The sequence below is a fragment of the Camarhynchus parvulus genome, chromosome 2 (genome assembly GCF_901933205.1).
Source record: "Camarhynchus parvulus chromosome 2, STF_HiC, whole genome shotgun sequence".
Lineage (NCBI taxonomy): Eukaryota > Metazoa > Chordata > Aves > Passeriformes > Thraupidae > Camarhynchus > Camarhynchus parvulus.
The window spans coordinates 78,346,557-78,371,614 of NC_044572.1; the positions used below are offsets into that span (position 1 = coordinate 78,346,557).

The following is a 25,058-nucleotide window of genomic DNA, read 5'->3' on the forward strand; positions in this document are numbered from 1 at the left end:
ACACAACTAAGCTGTTCTTTCCACAGAAACACAAGTAATACATTTTAACTGAGAGTGGCAGGAATTTGAGGAAGAGTGTGAGAAAAAAGGTAATTTTAAGGTCAAAATAGTTAACAGTGACTTTTTCTTGAGTTGTGTCATCAAGATTGTACTTTGCATTACAAAATTAAGGAATTCTATCCAAGTTCCTTTCCACTTTCTTGCTCTTCTCCTCAGGGAATAAAAAACCAGACCTATCTAGGGCAGGGACTATTAACAGCTTGTCTTTCTGATTTGAGCACATTATCCCTGTAAAGCAAACATCTGAGCAGCGTGGTATACAAAAACACAACCTACCTTTACATTCCTTTCAAGGGTCAGTTCTCTTGGTGACCTCACTGCACTTCCAATCCTAAGTCTTCTGCATCATATATCCATTATCTCCCTTCCATTCTTCTGCCTAGGATTGTCCCTCTTGTGCTGTGCTTTAAAACATGAAAGGCTTCCTTTTGGCCTTGAAACTGGTGGTTGCTTCAGGGAAACAGTACATTTTCTGCCAAATGGCCTGTGAAAATTCAGGTCCCCTTGCATCTATTAATCTGCCTGTGTACATTAATAGAAGTGTTAGTTCTGTTTCAGTGTAAGACCTTAATCACAACAGAAACAGCATCTTTTGCAGTAGGTAGGTAGTGTGGTGATTTCCAGTATTTCTGTAAGCAAAGTCACCCTCACCTTAATTCTGTTAGTTACTTTCTTCCTTGATTTTCTCTTTCATACTTTATTGTCTCAGATAAACTCCTGCTTGCCCCTAGCCAGCTATTGCTGCTTTCTCAAAGATTACATCTTGTACCAGTGCCAAACTTGAATATATTTGGGCAGAACCAAGACAAGGACAGCACAGCTTATTCTCCAGAACTGTACTTCAACTACTACAAGCTCAGCAATTCACAGAGATGTCCCACCTCACTGGTTAGAGACTGCTTGACTGTCTCCAGAACAAGCAACTGTCTTACTCATGTCTCACTCCCTTTCCCTTGATATCAACAGTACAACATAAACAGATATTGACTTGAATCCTGGCTTTTGTCTCAAATTTTCTGCAAAAGAAATAGATGCCTGGAAGAGAAACACACCACTTATACATGCCTAATTCATTCTTGGTTTAAATGTGGCTGGTAATACTGCCCTTACACTGTGCACTGTTCAAAAGCTAACCAACCCCTAATGCAGGACTTGTAAACCAATAAATATTGACATTTCAAATATAACTCCAACATTTTCAGATGTTTGTCACCTTTGACTTTCAACTCCACTAGGGAGATACAGGGTTATTTTATTTCTGGTAACTAGCTCTCTACCAGTCACCTTTCAATAGGGAATATATTTCATTCCATTATGATATTTAGCTTGACATGGAAACCGTTATTTCGTATATTCAGTCAATTTCTATTCCACAAAACAGGAGGAATGCAGCTGGTACACAGCAACATTACAACTCTCACACCATGTGAAGAGGCACCCCTTTATCTCCTTTTGGGTCCTTTCTTGGAGGTTACACAACAGTTCAGTTCAGAAAGCTTCTTATTAAAGCAGCAATTTTAGACCACATAACTGACAAAATAAAGAGTGCAAAAATTTAGGTCACTTATCACTATGAACTTTCAATTAAGTCCTTCAGCGTCATATATTCTTCCATGGGTGTTCTGCATGTAAATCATAACCTATTATGCTGTGGCAAGCTTTCCTCACCTGAGAACATATTTTTTCTTTTCAATCTTAATTTTCTATTGCTTGTGAAAGGAAAATATCTCATTTGGTTCCTTTTTCCTCCTTGGTATTTGATAATTTTTACACCTTGCTTCATTTAACTTTTATTACCATGGCAGAATTAACATGATGCTCAAGTGACAAAAATCAATCCCTAAGAAATTGAACACTAGAGTGTATTTGGCTCTATTAAAAAAAAAGTTAAAAAAAGAAGTAGTAAAGTATCTAATTTGTCCTCAATATATCTATCTAACAAAGCAGCTTATGCATCTGCCTTCTTTAATATTACACAGTGAATTAATGCATTTCTACTCCCCAAATACCTCTGACGTAACATAGTAACCACTGTGCCCAGATAAAACCAATGCCATCTACTATCATCCACTAAGGCATTTAATGAAAACTTCACATAAACTCTAAACAATGATTCATCTCAACAATGACATAGGACCAGGTGCGATTGAAATTGCCACAAAGAGGATTCAAAAACTAGGTAATGCAGCATATTAAGGCTGCCCGTGCAACCCTTATTTGTCAGCACAGCACACATGCTGTATTTCTGAAACTCCACAGGGCTTTTCCACAGGACCCCCTACTTATCCATGAGCACATAATGGACCTCCTGTAGAGATGAACACTGATGCCTCGTGATTGAGCTTATTGTCTGCTGGACCTCTGTCTTCTTTATTGAAGAAAAGGAACAAAAGAAGGGATCACGAAAGCTGAGACAACAATTAAGACAGTGAAAAGCCAGTCTGGAAAATGATGCCTATCCCTCCTCTAACATTCATCTTTCCTGCAGTTAAACAAGTCTCATTAAACTAGCAGATCTCAAATCTGAAGATTTTGTATCCCACCTCTCAAGTCAGAACAGGAGCCAGAGCCCAAAGTATTAGCAAAGAAGACAAGCTGGAGTGAGATTCCTACCCCAAGTAGTAAAAACACTTCACAAAGAAATAAATTAAAGCTTAAGATACTATTTTGACTGCTCAAGAGCACAAAAATCCCTGCTCTCATTAGCTGCTGTATCAACACATAACAAAGCTTCAGCATAGCACAGAGGGAACTGAGCTCTGGCAGCCCAGACAATTTACAGATTGCAATTTAAGCGTTCCACCTAAGTATCAAGGTATATCCATCCTTGCTTACCACACTCAAGCACAGGGCTCTGCCACTTCTTTTCACTGCCTAGAGGACATTTAACAGCATTCTGGAGAGCAGCACCTTCTTGTTCTTTAAAGCCACTCATGTTGCCTCAGTGGACATGAAGTGCAAGTCACATCCTGCTCATGAACTTGCCTACAAGCAGAAACACCCCAGGTTGCACAGCCACCCAAGTTAACCGAGTGCTCTTGCAAAAGGCTTTTACAGCTTTAACTTCCTAACACAGTGGAGACTGCAACATGGACAAATCCATGCCAAAAGCATATTCTAGAAAAATATGAGATTTTAAACAGAGTAGTTCTTGTACTTTGCTATATAACAAGATCTTCCATAAATACCAAGTTTAAATTGCCATTTTGGTATATAACCATGACAGTAGGTAGTCAGGTCCTTTTGCTACCAACTGCTCATTGCTTTAACAGATAAACTGCTGCTTGGAACAAATACTATTTTTAGTAAGCAAAGATTCCAAATTTTTTCAAAACAACCTTGCAAAAACAAACATTCCCAGGCTAAGCTGGAAAACCAAACAAAAACATAAAGCAAATAAGAGCACAACTATTTATACATATGCCAAGCAAATATTCTACAGCAAAAGATATAGTAAAAAAAGGAAAGGTACTGAGTAAAAAAGCTAACCCTCAGTTCTTGTGGGAGTGATGGGTGGAGAGTTGCTGCTTGAACTTAATCTAATCAATGCCACCATTTTTACCCCTAATATTCTGTTACCTTTACTATATTTGTAAATGGTAACATTTGTTTTTCTGACAAAGTCAATGAATTAATACATGTATTTCACCTCTCCAATGCAAAGCTTTAGAATTAGGTGTAACATTATGAAAGACATGCTCTTCACTAGCAGTTGGCAAATGCTAAACCACAGGGATTCAACTGCACTGTCCCTGCTTCAACACACTGGAAAAGGCCAGTTTTTAGTTAGCAGTGTTGTGTTGGTTGCTATTAGTTATACAAAAAATGTAAACTGTTACTTAAGGAAGAAGGAAAATTTGCTTATCTCCACTTTCATGGCACTACCACAGTCATCTAACAACAGCAATCTACAACACTCACATATTAACAGTTTTTCCCATTACAATAATTTTACACACAAACAAGCTTACTTTACCTCAAGGGAAAGCTGATAGCTCCTAACTTTGATTTGTGTCAAGGCAGACAGCAAACACTTGTAGACAGCCAAACATCCATCCTTAAATGTTCAGGTTATCATTCCTTTCTACGTACAGATATGACAGGCAAATTTACTCCTTCTTGAGGAAGTTGGGAAAAAAATTACACCCCCTCACAGATACTGGTTCTAATTGCTACTGGTTTAAAACTTCTGTTCATTAGAGTCAGGAGACATCATTTCCACTGAGAAGTTCTTCAAAACAAACAAAAAAACCCCAACACAACCCACAATCCACTTTTCCAGGGAGTTAAACTAAGCTGTAACAATAATTGTCAATAGAGAATCAGACTTCTCAGTGCTGTCTATTTAAAACACTACAAAGCAAACTCACACAACAGCTTGACACAAGTTTTCCTCTGAAGCTGTCTACTATAAAGTTGAATGCAAGAAAAAGCAGCAATATTTGAAAGGGGTTACACCACTCAGTTATGTAAGTCACAAAGGTTCAAATTTAGATTTATATTTAGTTCATCAATTCCCACCCAGAGTTCAGCTCAGTAAACTGATCTATTTTTAGCTTTTGACTCTTTTGGACATTTCCTTCCTTCATCTGTGTAAATGCGTCAGAGCTTCTAAAATGTTTCCCTTTGGCTAGGGTAGGATGCATCTGATTCCAAGCTTAAAAAAAAAAGCTAACACACACACACACACACACACGCCGAGTGGTTATTGCTGGCAGAATTACACCCTTGCTCTGAGTTAAGCATAGGCAAATTTGACTCCAATCCCCACGCTGTACTGGAAAAGACATTGCTCCTTCTGCACTGACAGGTTAAAGCGTGTCATGGCTAAACTCTACATGGATCACAACAAGATAAACTGTATTTTATCACCTTTTATAAGCAGGCCTGACTTGACTCTCCTGCCTTGATAATTCAACAGACAAACAGCAGAATTTTCCCAAAATGGGGACAGAAATGAAGTTCAGTTTTTTAACTTTCTGCTCAGCTGCCAAGGCAAGAGATTCAGTCAAGTACAATTCCTTGTCTTTCTTCCAAAGACAGCCTTGCACTATCTGTGGAGAAACTGGTATCTTAGTTTTTATTTATTTTTTCATTTAATGTAAAGCATTAACAAGCCAGGGTCCTGGTTCTGTCCTGGAGGGGACATGATTAGGACTCAGAGTACCATCTCATATAATTTTCTGGGAACAAAGGGAAGGGCTCACTCCCATGTCAGGGCAGCGTGGCAAAGGGAGCGGTCAGAGAATGTTCACAAGGACAACATTCCACAAGGAGTGACCAACAACATTTCTTTTCTTGGAGACGCTGTCATTCGTATAATTACTATCTGTTTTCTTATCTCATCTTGACCCATAATCTTTACATTTTGTGCCTCCAATTCTCCTCTCCATCCTGCAATAGGGAATACAGAGAGGGAGTGAGTAAGTGGAGTGAGGGAGCACCATTCCTAAACCACGACAGCCAACCAACAAGCCATTATATAAGTCATAATCATCTTTCCATCTGAAAGGTGTGACTGTTCTAATAAATTTTAGTTTGGCTTGCCCCTGTTGTCCTTACGGAAGCCCAGCTCACATGATCCCTGAGTTAAGCAATGCATTGATTTCTTGTTTGAACTTTGCAAACTATGGCAAATTCAAGCCTAACAACTATCTCTAAGTGCAGAAAACAAGTACTTAAGGCATAGGAAATGTGACTAAGACGTGTAAAGACCATAAGCTACTGCTGCAGCTGCTCCATTTCCAATCATTTAGGACCAACCCTATGCACAGTATCAACCAAAATGAAGTCACTGACTAACACTAATTAAGCAAATAAATAAAGACAGGCAAAAAAGCTTTGAGACTAACACGTTATTAAAAAAAAATAAACAACAACGGCTATTCAGTTTCTTTAGCAGAGAAATCATAACCTATTTTATTCTCTATAGTAAAAGACAGACAGAGGCCTGTAAAGATGGGGTTTGGCATCTTCTTAAGTCTGATATTCAATGTACTATGTGCTATCAACTTCTGTGCAGAACAGGACAATCCCGGCAATTTATATTTCAATTCACCTTGATTTGCTGACAGCTTTCTCCTTTTTTTTTCCTGTGCTTTCAGCTGCATATATCTGGAATTCAAGGAGTAGGAGAATTACAAAGGGCAAAGACACTTTGACCTTGGCCTAAAGTTTTTAGAAGAGGGTGCAGTATTTTTATGATCTCAGAAAATGGTGTCATCTTTGTACTCAGTGCTGCTTAACCCAACATGCCCAGAAGTCAGTGGCATGATAAACACTTGGAAATTGAAGAACTTACTACCTTAAGGCCAGTAGAAAATCACATCCAACCAACACTGTACAGCCAAGACTACACAATGGATACAGTAAAGTCCACCATGTAGCATAGGAGGTTAGCCAAGAAATACTGGTATTTAAACACTCCATTTAGTCTAATTCACTTCTTGGGATGTTTTCCTGATGTATCCCCCCTTTATTACCTAGGACATACTTTAAGAAATGTTACCTGATTTCTTCCTGACATTTAACATCTGTTTGGGCTCTGAAAACAAGCAGTCCCCAAGACTTCCAACACTTCTGCTTTCATTAAATTTCACCAATAACATTTTTTAATGTTTGGTGGCCTCAAAATTATTAACCAGCTATGTGACCATCACGAGTCTTAATGAAGAGCCTTTGACCAAATGCCTTGATAAAGTATGTCATAAGGCTGAAGTTTTCCACAAAATTATCCATAAAAATGCAGAAATTCTGTGTAAAGCCCAAAAGTTTTGGATTTTGAATTACTCTTTTATGCAATAAGTGAGGTACAGACTAGACAAAAATAAGTACGTATTTACCTGATAGGTCCCTGTGAGCCCTATCTTTCTGTAGTATATTTTCCTGTTCATTTTTAGCACTTAGGAAATCTCACTTCACTATAACCCTGGATCCTCACACTCTAATTGCTAAGCAGTCATGTACAAATCTAACCACAAAAATCACTACTGGTTGTTTACACAGTCTGCAGACACCTCAGGAATAACTATTACTGCTCATACACGCACTAAGACTACAAAACATGAGTAATTAAGCTCCGGATAGTTTCACAGATGACTAGAATGCATTGGGATTACTCACAATAGCCCTGTTCAGTGCCTGCTGCCCAGAATACTTTCTCCGACTTTTTAACAAAGAGATCTGTCATGCAAACTCAAGTTTTTGAAGCCCCGTGGACTATTTAGTTTGACAGTATATACATACACACATGTATCCTCATCCATATCAGCAAAACAAACCTTCCTGAATCTCAGACTCATGTCAGACTGTTACACATGCCAATAACATCGTCCTGACTCTTGCACAGATTTGTGGGAATTATCCAAGCACACTATACTACACCTATAGTAGAAAATATAAAGCAAACCCCTGACATATTTTGAATGCTTCGAAGTCCACACTTTTCTCCCTATGCTTGCCATCTTGCTTCCTCAACATCTTGGGCCCTGAGAGACAAAAAAAAATTCTCATCTCCATGTAAAGATTGCTTTCTCTTCCCACCATAATTATAAAACACTAATGCCTATTTCAATTCTTAGTAAGGTCCAGATTACAAAACACCATATTCAGAAGTACCAGCAAAAGACATAGTTCAGCACTGCCCAGTAGGAAAACCTGTTACATATTTGCAGTTCTGTATATTAAACAGCGCTACTGCCACTTACGCAAGGCAGTAGCACAGGAGATTAAACAAATTTGACTAAATGATTTCAGAAGACTCCACTTAACAGTCTTGAAAAACAACCCTATTTTTTAAACAAATGCACAATTAGGCTATTTCAGATGACTTAGAGCAGCTATTTGGCAGAGAAACCACTGGAACGGGCTTTGTATCTTTAAAGCACAGACTTGTCACTCAGACTGTTTTGTGAAACTTTGTGGACACAACCTATTTATGACCTTCCTCTTTGTGTATCCATACAACAACCTACTCTAGAGGCTGAAAATCAGATGCTTTAATGTACTGTAGTGTCTACTGCTAAAAGCACTTGAGTTGTTCCCTGTCATTTCAATTCCTCCTCCTCACTACTGGGTAAGTGATCTGTTTTCTCAAAACAGCAGTATCCTTCCTGAAGGAATATGACTCAGCTTTGCAGATCATCAGTATTACTTCACCACTAGTCTACTTTTTGATTTTACCGCACCAAGAAAAATGTTAAGTTAAACAAAGATCCTTCTCTAAATCAGGCAAATTTCTTCATGAAAACAACAAATAGATGTAACCATCATAGTCATTAAGTTAAAATAGCCTGCTGTGACTTTCATGGATTTTTACCTCTTTTTTTTAAAGATTAAATTTGGTTGTTACCAATATCAAGCAGAAAAAATAGTTTCCCCTGTTCTCTTTAAAATTATTACCCACTTTCCTTCAATCACCACTGCATTTCCAAAATTCCAATGTGTCTTTACTATTTTAACAATTTTGCTGACCCTGAATAGCTATTCCAGTAATTTTATCTCCTTCTTCAAGATGCAGACCAAAATCACTATGCAGTTTCACCCTATTAAACTGACCTAGCAGTCTGCACCTAAGCATTTTTTGACACTAGAACTACTTTAGTTTTTATTTTCAATTGAAAAGGAGTAGAGAAACATTAATATTTTCTCTGTCTATTTGGGTAAGGAAAGTCTTTCCAGTCTTTCTCTAGATTTTATTTACCTAGATAGTGATTTTACATGCAAAGCTTTCAGAAGTCATGTGATGCTTTAGGTTGAAATTCACATCTGTTTCTGTTAGGTTGCTGTGGGACACATTTAACTGGAGACACACCACTTCTATAAGAAACATTATTACCCATCTTCTACACAGTGACTGAGCTCTGCAACTGATGAAAGATTCAGCTCTACCAAGTCTCTTCCTATTTCTGTCATCTCCTTTCTGGGCACATCGGCACTTGATGCCAGCTCAAATGTACTCCTTCCAAGAATGGACCTGGCTTTTCTCTAACCCCCATTCACTTTCCACTCCAAATCTGCATTTGGTTTATCAACTGTCAGCTGTCAAAGATGTAACCAGTAATTGTCCTCTGTCCTCTCAGAAATATCCATGACTTACTTCTACCTCCAACTGTTTCAAACACAACCTAACCTCTAACTTAATCTATCCTTGTCTTATCTGCAGAGAAGCTTGGCTGTTTCACACCAAGCCAAACTGCACAACAGCTGCTGCATTTCACACTGAAGCTCTCTATCCTCATCATCATTGTTCCAGGGAATGTCAATTCAACAATGCTATTTCCCAGCCTAACTTCTCCATTGTAATTTCATTGTTTCTGCAGTTATTTTTGCTCTGCATATGTGCATCAGAAACTATCAAGTTGTGGCATTTTTCTAAGGTATTTTTCAAAATATCATTTACACACACACACACACACCATTCTGCTTCAACCATCTTACTAAAATGGATACTTCTGGAATTGGATCAAAACTCCACAAAAGAGCCCACTTCTTCAGCTCAGGTCAACCAGCACTAATGACAGCAATACTGCTGCAACCTTCTCATTTACTAATGCAACTCAAAGCACAAAGTAAAAGATTCTTGAAAAGTTTACACAACACTGTGAATTTTTGTTGTATTTATTTATTTAATACAAATGCTGTCATCACTCTAAGTCACATGTAAGAATGGACAACTTGTTTCATACTTTACATCCTCTGCATGCCCACCAATTCTTAAAACACACCTCAGCTCCTGATAGCCACAGGGCCAAGAACCAGTACTTGCAGGGGACAGCAGGGAGCTGTCATGTGAGCTAGCACCAGTGCTGCCTGGCAAAACTTCACTTTTGGCTTCACTATTAGATTATTTCTGTTAGACACTCGTAACAACCTTGTAGCTGCTCCAACTGGAATGCCAAATAAGCAACAACAACTCTGACTACCTTCTCTGTATGTTCGCTACTACACATCACCAGGAGATAGTGCCTTCCTAAGAAGATTCACCTATCCTAACTTTATAGATGGTGTGTTCTGCTTCATGGTTGTCAGATGGAAATTTGGCTTGTTTTTCAGATTTGATGCCTACCTTGAAAGCTAGTTTGCCCATGATCTAAACAATTGTGTGTTTTTTTTAGTAGTATTCTTGAAAAAATCTGCTGCTTTTTAATAATATGCTTGCCTTTTCTTTACCATGTAATCTTTCCCAACCCTCCTGCCTTTCCCTACTATCATAGCATTTTTAATGCTGTCTACTACATGCAGTCAACTATCCCAGCCACTATCACATAGGACACAATATAAAGCAAGCAAGGCAACAGTATATAAAGCAATATAATCAGGAAGAAATAAAACATAAGTACTTGTAAACTTGAAATAACACATTCCTAAATGCTGGCTTTTATCTTTACACTATTAAGTGATTTTCATGAAAACTAAGCAAACAGCAAGATCACTATTTAAAATAAAAATAAGAAAATCAATCATATTTTCATGACACTCGTTAATACTTCTTCTAAGGTCTCAACTATTCAAGCAGCTATCAGCATAGCTATAGGCAGACTTAGTAGAACCCAGACTGATCGAAGTCTCAAGTTACCAGCGCTTCCAGAAGTCTTCAAACGTCCACAACCACAACAAATCCCAGCATTCTGTTTTCCTAAAATACTCACATGTTCATTTTGGTACCTAAACACACATATCTCAAACCAAAGTTTTAAATTCTCTTATCATTAAGCTTACATTAAGAAACATATACAAGCAGGATACGGTAAGTGTACAACATTAGAACCAGGTGCTATTTAAAGCTCTTCTGGCTACCAGCCTGTTCTCTAACTTCACCTTGAGAGAGGTGGCACACTGAACTCTCTACTTGGAACAACCACTTCCTCCAGACCCACATTCATCTCAGACTTACTCCTTCTCCTGAGAGAGGACTGCTGCTACCTGTGTAGATCAGGTTTTAGATGGAAAATCCTCCACTTTTTTGTTTTCCTGTATCAAGGGATGAAGTACAATTAACAAGCATGTTCAGATTTGACCTGGCAAAGCCTGGACAGTTATTCACCTTAATGACAAGACTTTTGGGGCCCCTTGTTTTTCCTTTGTTTTTCAAACACTGTTCCCCCAACCCTTCCCATTGCTCAGTATGTAAATTGTGTTCCTTCCAGGCATGTGGCAAGTGTTCACATAAACAGGTGGTGACAACACTAATCTCCTCAACGGCTTTGAAAACCGTAATGTTTGTCCATATATGAATGAAGTTACTGCAGCTTGTAGAGGCCACTCATAAAAAATGTATCATACAGGAAATAACTGCATCCACTTTCATCTCATAACTGTGAAGAGTTATCAGTTGGTTGGTTTTTTTTCCATGAAGACTTATCAGAGTAATTTATAAAGGCACTCCCTACACTGTCTAGCCAAGGGTTGACTGAAGTGCTTACATGCCTTTTTCTCTGCAACCTTTTGTATTCATGTCCATCAAACCAGAAGGGTAACTTTAATTACTAAAAGTTTGACCAACATCAACATTTGTCTTTTACTTGGATGAAAAATGTTTTGTTCTTTATGCCTAAAAAATAAATTCACTTCAACTAGCAAAAATACTTTAGTTTGAAAAACACTCTTACAATAACATGATTTAAACTTAACAGACAGCCCTCATTCTTGCATCCTGAAGATGTGAGTCCCCTTACCAAAGTATTGAGGACTCACAGCTGCAAAGATGAAGATTTAACCAACAACAATCAAACAAAATTTCTGTATGGTTACTGCCCTGTAAGCCATTACTTGATGGCACTCCCTCAAATTCAACTTTGCTCATGTCAGCTGTTTTCAGACCTTTCAGATACACAGAATTTTAGGTTGAAACTTAGAATATATTTTGAAAAGTTTTATCTTAACTTTTCATAAAAAATAGACCTTGTATACTTAACACATGTACTAACACCACTCTACACAGCCACTTAGACTCTGTACTACTGGGTTTTTGTATGGTAACAGGTTTTTTTTTCATAATTCCAAGATATTTCACCAGTTCTTTCAAGTCACAACAGAGCACTTTTTTAATTAAAAAAGGGATAATTGTCTATACATTTATAGTTCAAAACATATCCTTCTGTCAGTTTACACAGTCATTTCTAATCTCTAACATATATAGGACAGAAGGGCACCTCCTACAACCACTGTGTTTCCTCCTTCAAAATGTAATCACTATGCCTGGCCCTCAACTCTGCTGCTTCTACTATTAATCCTGTCACAAAGGTGACAGACCTAACAAGGTACTCCTTCCTTTTCAACTCCAAATAATGAGATTTATATACCAAATATGTAACAGAAAGTAAGCTGCTTCAATTTCTTCCAATACCAATAAAGGGATTCCTCATTTACATTCAAGACACATAGTCTCTATATGCTCCTACTACCACCACCTCACTTCCAGTTCAGCTGCTTTCCTCACATTTCAACTGCAACTTTATTTCCCCAACAACTCAAGAGTGAGTTTACATAACCAAAGTGAAAACTGGAAATGTGCACATTTCAAATGATGTGAACCTAGCTGCTGTTCAATATCCTAACAAAATCTTCCAAATAATGAAACTCCATTCTTCAGGCTACTTTAATTCTACTTCAAGCTTAGTCTTACAAAAGGACAGGAGGAAAGCCAATAACCCCACTTGGCAGCTCAACTGACCAATTTAACCAACCCAAGATTAGAACTGATTGTTTAGGCAGGCTTTTTGTTGTTGGGGTTATTTTTTTTCCTCCTGGAAAACACTGCAACATTTTTACTCATTTTCTCTTTTAAGTTACAGCTAGAGCTTTGCTAATATTCTCTGCAAGTGACAGGAAAGAGGAAGCATTTGTCATTGTAAATTCTGTTAAGAGAAAAATATTTTGTCTGCTCCTAAGTGCACAAAAGTTTATTCCTTGTTCATTGATCTCTGTGCCTTTGTGCTCCACTGAAAAAAAAGTGCCTGTTGTTCAAACAAAGGGAAGCACCGGAGATCTCTTAATAGACCCTCTCCTTATAGAAGAGTGGATCATGCACAGAGGCGGAATTCAAAGAGCTCTTCTCAATGCCAAACATCCACAGGAGATGCCAGAACATTTTCCAGTGTATGTTAGAGCCCAGGCTGAACCAGATAACCTTCATATGTAAATATGGAAATGAGAATGCCAGTTGTCAAATATGCTCTAAGAGTTTTTTGATAAGTATGTCCTTCTATTGCTTTAAGATTTTCAGATGCTGCAAAACTGAGCTCAGTGCAACTTCCCCGTTATCCGAAGTTATCAGCATCAGAAGTCATCACTGCACCACTTACGAGCTTACCAGCTGTAGCATCCCTCAACCCACACATAAATGTGGAAGTTGATTATTAACACAGCTGGCAGGGTCTTCCAAAACTGCAAGATTACTACACAAGCACCCATTTGTAACTACACTAGGCAGACTACTGTGTGTAAGCCTACTGTTATAATTTGTCATTTTGCTTTAATTGGGATTTTTTCCTGGGAAGAGAAAGGTCAGTCCTTTTTCCATGACAAAACCCAACAAGGCCAGCATCCTGACAAGGAGTTTCACACTCAATGGCTCTCATGTGAAGTAGGTTGCCTCGGGAGCATCAAGTCCTCCAGAGGGGACACAGCCCCCTGTTCGGACCCTCTATCCACGCAAACGCAGCTCCCAGCTCTGCTTCAAGGATGCCTGCCACAAATCACACCTCCTCCTTCACCCTCATGAAACCAAGCGCACTGACCAGCACCACCGACCGCAAGTAGCACTGATTACGCCGTTCCCCACTTCCCTCGCGGATTTTCCTTAAAAACCCAGTGAACACAGCTTTTACAACTATTATTACTACTGCCATCATTATTTTTTACACATGAAATCGGCCAATCCCCTCATCTTTCCTGCGGTGAGTCTGCATTTCCCTTGCTCGCCGCTCCTTTTTAGGCATCCAAAAGGAGCAAGTGCCCAGCCCAGCCCGGCCTGGCCCGGCCGCTCCGCCCGGAGCGATGGCCGGGGGGTGCCCCGGGGGGCGCGGAGCCGCCGGCGGAGCGGATGGAGGGGAGGAGCCGCCGCCGCTCGGGGGAGGGCAGCCGGCACCGGGGGGAGGCTCCGTCCCCGCCGCCGCCCAGGCTGCCGGCAGGGCTCGGTCCCCGCCGCCGGCGGTCCGTGCGGCCCGGGCAGTCCTGCCCTCCCCGCCGCTATCCCCCGGGGCACAGTGTCTCGGCGGCGGGCGCAGCCGTCCTCCCCGCCCGGTTGCGTGCCGAGAGTAAACACCGAGGTAGAAGGCAGCCTCCATCTTTTTTCATCCCGGCAGCCTGTCAACAGGCTCCCCCCCCCTTCCCCTGCCGATCCTCCGCGCCAAGCCCGGCTTCCCAGCCCGGCAGCGCCCGAGAGCCGCTGCTTCCCCGCCTCAGCCGAGGCAGCGACACCCCCTTAACATGGGCTTCGCTTTTTATCTGCCTCTTTCGGTTCTCCTTAGAACATCCCCTTTCCACGCCGCTTCTTCCATCCCTGCCCTGTGCCGCCACCCAGCAGCGCAGCACCGGAGGAGCGCTGCCTTTTATAGCGGTGTCATCCTTGCCTGTTCGCCGGCCTCCCCGGGGGGCCCGGCCGGCGCAACCGGCTCCCCGCAGCCCCGCTCACCCTTCCCACCCCTCCGAGACCCTGGGCTTCCCGGATCGGAGCGGCTCCTCCATCCCCCTCCCGCACCGCAACCCCCGCCGGGACATTTTCGGGGGGCTCGGGTCCACCTGGCTCTGGGTGGTGCCGCCCGGCCCCGGTGAAGCGCCTGCTGCCAGGCCGGCACGGGAGGCAGAATCGCACCTGTCACCGGCGACACCGCCCCGGGGCGGCAGCAGCCCCGCACCCTCGCGGCCGGGCCGCGCCGCCGCCGCCCCCGTTTTCACGCCTCGGTTCTGCCGGCGAGGGTGGCGTCCCGCCCGCCAGTTGCTGTGCCTAAGCCCCGCTGTCCCCGGCACAGGACGGGGCGGCTCGGCTCTCTTCCCCGCCGCCTCCCCGAGGAACAGACGGGCAGTGCCGCGGCGGCCCCGGCGGCGAGAGGCGGGCGAGCCTTCCCCGAGGCCACCTGACAAAGCCGGCTGCCCTCTCCTCCTTTCCCGGCTCCAGGGGGAAGACGTCGCCTCCCCAGGGCCACCTTTCGCCTCTGCCTCCAGCCGTGGTCTCGCCGCCGGCCCTTCTTCCCCGTTACCCCAGGACAGGAGCACACTCACCGGATCGGAAGAACGCCGCGATGTCCGCCGAGTCCTTGGCCGCCTCCTCGGCCCCTTCCCCCGCGCCGCTGCCGGCCGTGGTGGCGGCGGAGGTGGCGGTAGCGGCGCTGCTCATGGCTGCTGCTGCGTGTGCCGGCGGCGGTGACTCCACCGGGCGAAACCTGCCGCCGACCCCGCCGCCCCCTCCGCGGATCCCGGCTTCACCTCCGGGCGGGAGCGGCCGTCAGGGCGGCAGCCGGAGCGGGCGAGCGATGCGGGGCGGCGGCGGGCGGCCGCAGCAAGCGCAGGGACATGAAGGTATGTGCGGAATGGCAGCTCCGGGAGCCCCCACCCCCCGCAGCCACCTAGGAGGCGGCGTGTGCATGCAGGGAGTCCGGGCGGGCGGGCGGGCGGCAGCCGGAGCGCAGACAATCGCGGGAGGAGGAGGAGGAGGAGAAGGAGGAGAAGGAGGAGGAGGAGGGCGACGACGACGACGACGGCATGGGAAGGGCCAGCGGTCCGCGCAGTGAGCAGCCAGTGGGCGGAGAAAAAAAAAGGAACGTTTCCAACCTTTTTTTCCCCCTTTTCTTTTTTTTTTTTTTTTTTTTTTTTTAAGAAGGAGCGAGGAGCGATCCGGAGGAGCAGCAGCTGCTCTAGCCACCGCGGTGCCAGTGGCCGCAGCAACCACCGTCCTCCATCTTGACTTGGAGGAGGAGGAGGGGAGGAGGGTGGGAAGGGGGAGTCGGGAAAGGAAGCGAGTCCCCGCCCGAGGAACAAGGGCGGTGGAGCCGGGAGTGGGGGGAGCTCGGGAGTCTCCGCATGCGTCCGGCACCGGTCGGGATGAGGCGGGGCCGGGCGGCGCAGCACGTCAGCGCTCCCGCCGGGCCCGCGCCCCGTGGCTGGGCCGCGGCGGCCGGGGCTTCCCGGCGGCGCGACCGCCCGCGGGGAGCTGAGGGTTTGTTGTTCGGGTTTAGGATTTCTTTTTGTTTGGTTGGGGGTTTTTTTAGGCGCTTCCGGCTGGCCTTCGCCCTACTGCCAGCTCGCCGGTGTGCGGAGGTCGGGGTGGAGGTCCAAAAAAAAAAAATAATCGTAAGCAAATTCAGTCCGTCCGCCCTGGGGACGGGGGCGAGCGGCGGGAGCGTGGGAAGCAGCGCGTGCCCCGTGCTCCTGCCTGCCGCTCGCCGGGGGCCGCCGGCCGCCGAGGGACCGTGCTCGGGAAGAGACCCCTGCCCGCGGTCGGAAGGAGCCTGGCTTACCTCTGCAAGGCACAGGGGAAAAGGGGTGCTAGATTTCTTTAAAAAGGTGCCTTTAAAAAGCTTCCGTTACATTGCTGTCTGTATTGTGGGTATTTTTCTTCTGTTGTCACGGGGATGCTTCAAAAGATTTTATGCTGTGGACCGGTTCAATTAATATCAGATAAGCAAACGGCTCACGGTAGGGAGGTTATGATGTGCTCCACCACCGTCCTGTTCCTCATGTTAAGGCAGTATAAGTTTGTGTCCAGGTAAGGATGAGGAGAGGGTGTCAGAACAGGAATCATAGAGGTTGCACAAATGGATGAATTTGAATAACATCTCAAATGCTTGTGGTAGATGGTAAATCGTTAGCACACTTGAAATGGAGAAGCACAGCTTCAACAATTAAACTCCTGAACCTTTGGTAAGTGTTAAAAGGAAGGTAAGTTCAAGAGAAGTGTGGTTTGTAGAATCATAGAATGTCCTGAGTTGGAAGTGAGTCACAATGATCATCCTTGGATCCTGCACAGGACCACCCGAGAATCCCACATGTGCCTGAGAACATAGTCGAAACACTTCTTCAACTCCAGCAGGCTGTGGGTTATGAACACTTCCCTGGGGAGCCTGTTCCAGTGCCCAACCAGCCTCTGGGAGAAGAGCCTTTTCCTAATGCCCAACCTAAACCTCCCCTGGCACAGCTTCATGTCCTTCCCTCGGGTCCTATGGGAATCCTGACAGGTTCTGTTAGTTTATCAGTCAGATGACGAGGAAGTCATCTGCAAGGTTTCCATTTATCTGAAGTTGTATAGCTTGATGAAAAAGCTTTTGTGCAACCATGCTTGCCCTATTTTCTCTTAGAAAGAAGAGATTTGTTTGACTGAAGAGACTTTTTTAAATGTTTTTCTTTCAGACAGCAGGCACAGGAAAGCATTCCAAATTAGCATCCCACTGGCAGAAGTGGTTGCAACATTAATTTCTTTCTAACTGGCACTCTCCACTTAGCAAAAAGTATGAATGGAACAAATGCTGCTGTTCCCTAGCAAGCAGTGAGTTGACCTAGGGCTGGGAGTAGGATATTGTATATCTGCCCAGAAAAAAAAAAACAGCCTGCATAAGAATATGAGAAAATTGGGTAAGTGCATGGAAAGTGTTAATATAATGAGTAAAGAAAATAATAGGAATCCATCATTCCAGCTTTCAGTGACTAGAGAGTAAAAAGTGCTTGAGATTACTCGTTTTCCAAATTTGAAAAAAGACATCAATATGCTGTGCAACTCTGGAAAAAGCTTTAGAAGGCTTTTCATCAGTTGTTGAACACTCTGACTTTCCATTTCCAGTTAGTTGCTCTTCCAGCATACTGTACAAATTCTAAGGGGCACTAAAAAGGCAAGGTTAATTTGAACACTTTTGAAGGATGTATGACCCAAGTTTGTCCCTTGCTTTGTCCCCTCCATCTGCTGAATTGCAAGAGATGCTGGGTTTGCTTTTTTCTTGGAACATGGATGCCCTGAGCCGTGTCCCCCAGTACAGGAGCCTTTCATCACTGTGGAAGTGGTTGAGAAGAAGTTGTTATCAGCAACGAAGGTGGCCCTTACAGAAAATCCTTCAAGAGCCAAAAATGCTCATATCCTTTGCATGATTCATAAGATTATAGTAATACATAGGCTTCATGCTAATGTTCAGGATGCAATATTTATTGAAGGGTAAGTTAAAACAAAGAGGCAAATATAGGAAAATGACATTATGACAAAGTTACTGAACACTCTGATAAAACAAAGATTTAGTTCACAGTTATGCACCTTAAGTATCAACTACCAGATTTAATATTTTGACATTAGGAAATTAAGTTTCTGAGTCTGGTTCTTTTGGTCATTTTAGGCTTCAAACAAAAACAAAGCAGGTATGAATGGTCGATACGGAGAATGTCCCACATGGGAAATTTGTGCGAATTTGAAAGCCTGTCATTAGAGAATAGCCATATTCTCCTCAACTCCTGCATTGCTTATCTCAGTTTTTGTCGGCCTGCAAGTGTTTTTGTACCAATTGCAATGGTAAATGCAGAAATAGAAAAAACATTTGTGATGTAAAACATACTTTAGCAGTAAATATGACCTGTGAAATACCAATAGTGTTAAGGCACAGATTCACGTTAGAGTTTTAGGTTGTATATAGGAGTATTAAAATATTAATGATGTTGAAGTTCTGTGCTTAATTTCTCTATTTTGTATATGTATATAAAGCATTTAATTTTATGTAAGCATGTTGTTAAAAAATATTTATACCCCAACAAAATAAATGCCCAAAGAGGAGTGTTGTTTCATTTGAATGCCCTTTATTTTTACTTGTGTTGTGTCTAACTGTGGTTGAATGGTCACTCCAAAATCAGAATGCCAAACACAAAAACTTTATTCCTGTCAAAGAGGTGTCTCGTGAGGGAAGAAGCTTGCCCAGAGCCTAGCCTTGTGTATCCAGGCTGAGAAGTGTCACATGTCACTTCATGTTTCATCCCTAAAGGAATTTGCAGACTTGATATTTCTTGAGTTCTTTTCCTGCAGTATTTGCTGCCCGCTTGATCAAGAAAACAACAAAGATTCCCCCATTTCTGTAAGATGTTAATGAAAGCAGGACAAGCTTGATTTAAAAATCACTAATGTTTACAAGCTTTTGAGAAGTAAACTAGAAACTCACTAGTTTGGACAAACTAGGAGACAGGAGATGGTACTGACCTATGGCTGTCAAAGTTGTCTTGCTTAGAAAAAGAGTCATGGAAAAAGGGACTTCAGTTGTGAAAAAAATCAAAAATGCACAACTACAAAACTCAGCCAGCAACTAGATTTTTACAATGGAGTTCTCTTGTAGCTGTTTTACAAGCTTCACTATTCATTTTGTAAACAAAAACACAGAACATAGGGGGTAGTGTGGGAACAAGGCTTCCACATGGAAAACACTGTAAGGGAAAATGCACATGGACTTCAGCCCAGCCAGCCTCTAAGATCTGTTTCTTGCAACCCTTATTTTTCTGCAGCAGGGTTTTGGGGGACTCGAATCTATAAAACAAGTTATAAACACAATAAGTAACAGAGAAGGCCATATCAGGTGCTGCTGTTCGTCTAAGATGATAAGGGTTCTTTCAAGTTTGCAACAGTTAAGGAAAGCGATCAAGAGTTATTAATGTGCACCACCTTGGAGTTGCTATCTGCTTTCTGATCTAAATGGTGTTTGCGTTGTAGCAACATTCATCAATTTCAAATTGTTCTCAGAGCACATGGTGTATCTCTTCTATCTGTAGAGAGGCATTGAGACATTTTCGAACCATTATCATTATTATTGCCCTCTTTTCCACAGAAGCATCCAAGTCTTTTTTAAAAAGTTGTCTTGAACAGTATTAAGCTTATGTGTTCTACTTCCTTATCCTATAAAATGAAGTTCTCATTTCATTGTATGAGTTCTGGCAGCTTTTGGAACATTGTTTATTCATAATTTTTTCTATTTTTCTGTAAAACTATATATTTTTTAGCAGATGATGTACCTATCACCTAGGTAAAGTATTGTCAGTCTAATTGAAAATATTTTCTCCATACTTTCCCTGGTATAACCTGGTACAAGTTTGAGAAGTGAGCCCATGGTAATCTCATGAGTTTTAGCAAGACCAAGTACAAGATGCTGCTGGTCTGTATCAACACAGGCTGGGGGATGAACAGATCCAGAGCATCCCTGCCCAGAAGGACTTGGGGGTGCTGGAATGGCTGGACATGACCCAGCCATGTGCATTCACAGCCCAGAAATCCAACTGTGTCCTGGGCTGCATCCAAAGCAGTGTGGGCAGCAGGGGAGGGAGGGGATTCTGCCCCTCTGCTCTGCTCTGCTCTGCTCTGCTCTGCTCTGCTCTGCTCTGCTGAGACCCCACCTGCAGTGCTGCATCCAGATCTGAGGTCCCAGCACAAGAAGGACATGGCCTGTTGGAGTGAGTCCAGAGGAGGAACATGAAGATTATTAGAGGGATGGAGCACCTCTCCTATGAGAAAAGGCTGAGAGAGTTGTGTTTGTTCAGCCTGGAAAAGAAAAGGTTTCACGTAACCTAAATGGGGCCTTCCAATACCTGAAAGAAGCCCACAAGAAAGATGGAGAGACTTTTCACAGGAGCACAGAGGGACAGGACAAAGGGAAATGGTTTCAATCTTCAACAAGAATAGATTTAGATTAGATAAGGAAGGAATTCTTTACTGTAAGGATGGTGAGACACCGGAACAGGCTGCCCATGGAAGTTATTGATACCCCATCCCTGGAAGTGTGTAGGGTCAGCTTGGTGGAGCTCTGAGCAACATGGTCTGATGGAAGGTGTCCCTGCCCATGGGAGGGGATTGGAACTTAAAGGTCCCTTTCAACCCAAACCATTCTATGATTCTGTGATTCTCACATGTCCTTATAATCTTAAAGCAGCACTGCCAGTCCTCCCAGGACAGCATTTCACACTCTGAGCACCTGTAAGGAGAGGTTTAGTACACCTAAGTAAAAACATGTAAAGGGACAGTATTTGATGGTAACTACAAATAAAGTTTTACTACTTATGTGGTCATGACTGTCAAATCTTAAGGAAAGAATTGAGCAGGTTTTTAATAGCCTACAGACCAAGATGTGCGTTTTTGCATATCACTTACCAAAAATACTAACCATCCTGATTTTATTTATAACCAAACTGTTTTTTAAAATTCTCACCATTTCAATGATGTGCTATCTCTATAAAAATCCAGCTCCCAGTTCTGCTATGTGGCATGTACTGACTTGTCAATGTCAAGGACACTTACATGTAGAAATTATACCAGACGCCTGATGTTCTATAGACTATTGGTGGTCTATACACCATCTGTTCACTACCTTCACCCTAAGGAAATGTTGTTTTTAATGTTTACACTTAGACACACATAATTCCACATCATTGTGCAATTGATGGTGCCTGAACCACTCAACTGAATCTCAGACAGGTCATCCCATTGTCTCTTCTACCCAGGTTTTCAGAAACACTTGTCTCCACCAGGAACTATGCAAACATGTAAATGCACACACATATGCACACCCTAATTTCAGATTTTCTATCACTATCATTAACATTGGCAATCGTACTGGACTTTCAGAGAGTACTTTCCTTTTTGTCCAAAATTTTCCAGGCAGAAATGAGTGCAGTGCTTCAGAGGCTTTCTGAAAGAATTGAACTTAGTGTGCCTGACTGAAAGCAAGGTGCACATGCATTACAAGATCTCAGCCTAGAAGGAACAAATCCAGAAATCCTAACATGCTAAAGCCTCTATGGGTGATTCATTCCTCTTGTTTTCAGTCAGTTATTCACCAGGTGGCATGACTTTACTTTAGACATTCTGCAGTGTGCTCCTCACTCCACAACAGATCAGATTACATACTCTTGATCATTTCCCTTTGTCATCCCTGAATTTTTGAAGACGAAGTTTTGATAAGGTATGGTTCCAGATAAATAAAGAAGAGGGATGTGATTTTATTTTCCCTGGGTAAGGAGACTGGTGACAAGAGTTGACTTCGTTGTAATTGATGACTCCTTGAATACATCTTCTCCATCTTTCTTTAGCTTTAAGAGCATTTCAGGAAAAAAGAGAAAAATTCAGCATTTTCTTTTTATTGCTGAATTTCACCTTCTACTGTCTCATGTGTAAATCCAGATTGAAGTCTTAGTCAGTTTAAGTTAAATTGGGCTCTAACAATCCAGATCAACTGAAAAAATGAAGACTTAGCATGACTAGTTTCAAAGCAAAAGCTGTGACAGAGTTTTCGCTTACACTACAGTAAGTGTAAAAAGTTTAATGTTGTACATATTCCCTTCTTAGGCTTCCAGATTCTTGCTTCCCTGGTTTCGGCTCTTTAAGCTAAGCACCTGAACCTGAATGGTACAACCTACTTAGTGGCTTGTGCCATGTCCCATTATTCCCATTGTTCTGAATGTACCAAAGCCCTCTGTGTACAAACCAGGTTAAGCCCCAAAAGAGAGCTTCTGTATCATGCCTGGCATTCTCCATGGATCTGCCTGTTTCTTGCTCCTGTTCAGGGGATGCAATAGAATAAAAGGTTGCCAATAGCAAGGTGGGCCCCTATATCACACTTATGTTTCAACAATTATGCTATCAACAATATGTGTGTGTGATTACTACTGGAGAGTATTCAAGCTTGAGGACATTTTATGCATTGAAAGCATTAGTGGTACCTTATTTGATCATGATATACAGACAGCTTGTGCCAGAACAGTCTCTGCCCTTCATGCCAGAAGAGTAATAGCATGTCCACAGGAAAGAAAATATGTACAGAAAAAATGTACCATATGTATCTTTAAACAAAGACCACTGTCTTGTATCATCATGATGGAAACTCAGAAAAATAGGTCACCAATTAAGCTAAGCTATTAAACCAGTGATTGCCAATAGATCAGCAGACAGCCTTACATTATGTTGCTTATTTTTACCAAGCCTTTGATTTATGAGAACACTCTTCACTCAGTATCAAATCAGTGTTAAGTCCAGTTGACAATTACCCTTCTGCCTTAACAGTAATCATCTGTTAATTGTACTGGCTTGCCTACAATTATATGTCAAAATAATGTTCAAGAATTGGCATAAGGCAACACAAAGAGCCATATGTAAATTAGAATATTTTAGTTTATGAGCCTAAACAAAGTGAAAAGTCAATCAAAAGTGAAGCTTAAAACAAATAGCACCCTGTTTGAAGACTTATCTCCCAGAAGAGGGCATTTAAATCAGTTCTACTCCTTGTGTACTTTTATACATATAACTTCATCCATATGCTGGTTTAGAGTTGCCCGGTTTGGAAAGCATCTTGGATGCCTATGTCTGTATCACTTCTGTCAATCAATACCTTGTAACAGGGACTGAAGAAATTTGGGTAATTGCTTATGCAACAAACAAACCAGAAATGCATAGTTTCTTTTCAATACATAGAACTGAATTTTAGTTTGAGTCATTTAAAAATGACAATTTAAAAAAATATTTACAATACTTTTGCATCCAGTGCTAGGAAGCTAGTTTTATAGCAATCCGTGTAATTCATAAGTTTGTTGTTTTTATATGACTTAAGTCTTCATAGGCTGATGATTCCCCAAGAATATGTTCAATCCTTGCTGACTTTTTACTTTGAAAGAGGAGTGTAAGTTTTTTAACCAGGTGTTATTTACAATTGAACGTTGAGTTTTCCAGTTTCATGAGAGAGCTCACTAAAGAAACACTTCCAAAAGATACAGAATTTTCAGCCAGGGTACTAGTAAATCTGTTCTGCTGCAGTGGATCTGAACTGCATGAGTTCCCAAGTGGATCCCCTGGATTTTTTTTCATTTGGAAAGAACAGATTTGCTCAGAAAAAGGTTTTCCAAATTCCCAAGGAATTTGGAACCCATGGCATGGTTCCCCCATCACCACCTCCTGCTGCAAGAGGTGATCTCAGTTATCAAAGCCACATTTTACAAACATGTTTATTTATCTCTAGGTATACACATTTATAATGATTTCTCCTGTGCCTTGGTTTTATCAAGGCATTGTCTCCAATTTGGTCTTTTTATCATATCCTTCCTGCAGATATTTCACTACTGCCTGTGGTCTCTAGACATAATACATTATTTATTCTGATCAGTAAGTCAGAGGCTCTGCTTAGGGAGGGCAGATCCTAGGTGAGGATTTGTCACTCCTTAGTACCGATTGTCCGACATTGTCATCCTAGTCAATTATGCTATTAGCTGGACAGTAGCAGCGGGTGTTATTCCTGACATTTCTCAGTCTTAGAATTGATTTTGTGATGGTGCACAATCATGGATTGCCAGCCTTGCCTTCTTCCAGGAGTTGCTGCGATGGGAAAGAACTGAACAATGTGGAACAAAATTTCCTAGTGTTTCCTTTGCTCATAATCAGGAAGTTAAATTCCTTGCCACGCCTGGGAAGCCACTAGGCTTTCAGCAGCAAAAGAGCAGCAGCTGCAGCATTGCTCTATGGATATGGGGCAGTAAATAAACTGGTTTTATTTTTTTCTATACTCTCCAATTTTTCAATTGTAAGACAAGTCCTCTTTTATTTCCCTTCATCCTACTTACTCCCATCATACTGGTAAGCTAATTGAGCAAAAAGCAACTGTTGCCTGCATTTCACTCCACGTGCTTGCTTTCTCCTCTTTTCTATTTAGCAGCTGATTTCACAGGCAGTCCATTTTCTATATTTAATTGAATAGACTACTTGGAGTGCAAGCTTTGGGCATAACAGTGGTAAGTTTTTGATATTGACCCTGAAAGGTATCCTGTACATACTGTTATTGGCATGTTAACCCCAGCTGGAGCCAGCTGCTTCCTCAGATGTTCAGACATTGGGAAACCATTCAGGACTCACAGAGTCACTTGGTGTTCCACATTCCCTCCAGGGTCTCAGCTGCTGTTTCTAAAGACAGAAATGCAGAAGGACTTCAGCTTCCAAGCCTTTCTAATTTGTAGTCCCTTCACCAATACTTGTACACAAGACTGAACACATCATCTGTGCACGCTTTCATTCT

The 25,058-nt window shown here is 42.2% G+C and overlaps 1 protein-coding gene across 2 annotated transcripts in view; it reads right to left on the minus strand.

Moving 5' to 3' along the window:
* The window catches only part of TRIO (trio Rho guanine nucleotide exchange factor), a 244,284-nt gene extending 228,404 nt beyond the window's left edge, over positions 1 to 15,880 (minus strand). The window contains exon 1 of one of the 2 annotated variants that reach the window (XM_030965172.1): positions 15,283 to 15,879. In XM_030965172.1, coding sequence (XP_030821032.1) covers positions 15,283 to 15,397 — 115 coding nt within the window. In that variant the 5' untranslated portion in view covers positions 15,398 to 15,879. Of the gene's footprint in view, positions 1 to 15,282 lie in introns of both variants that reach the window. The other variant, XM_030965182.1, reaches the window with a different exon arrangement.
* Between the last annotated feature and the right edge of the window lie 9,178 nt (positions 15,881 to 25,058).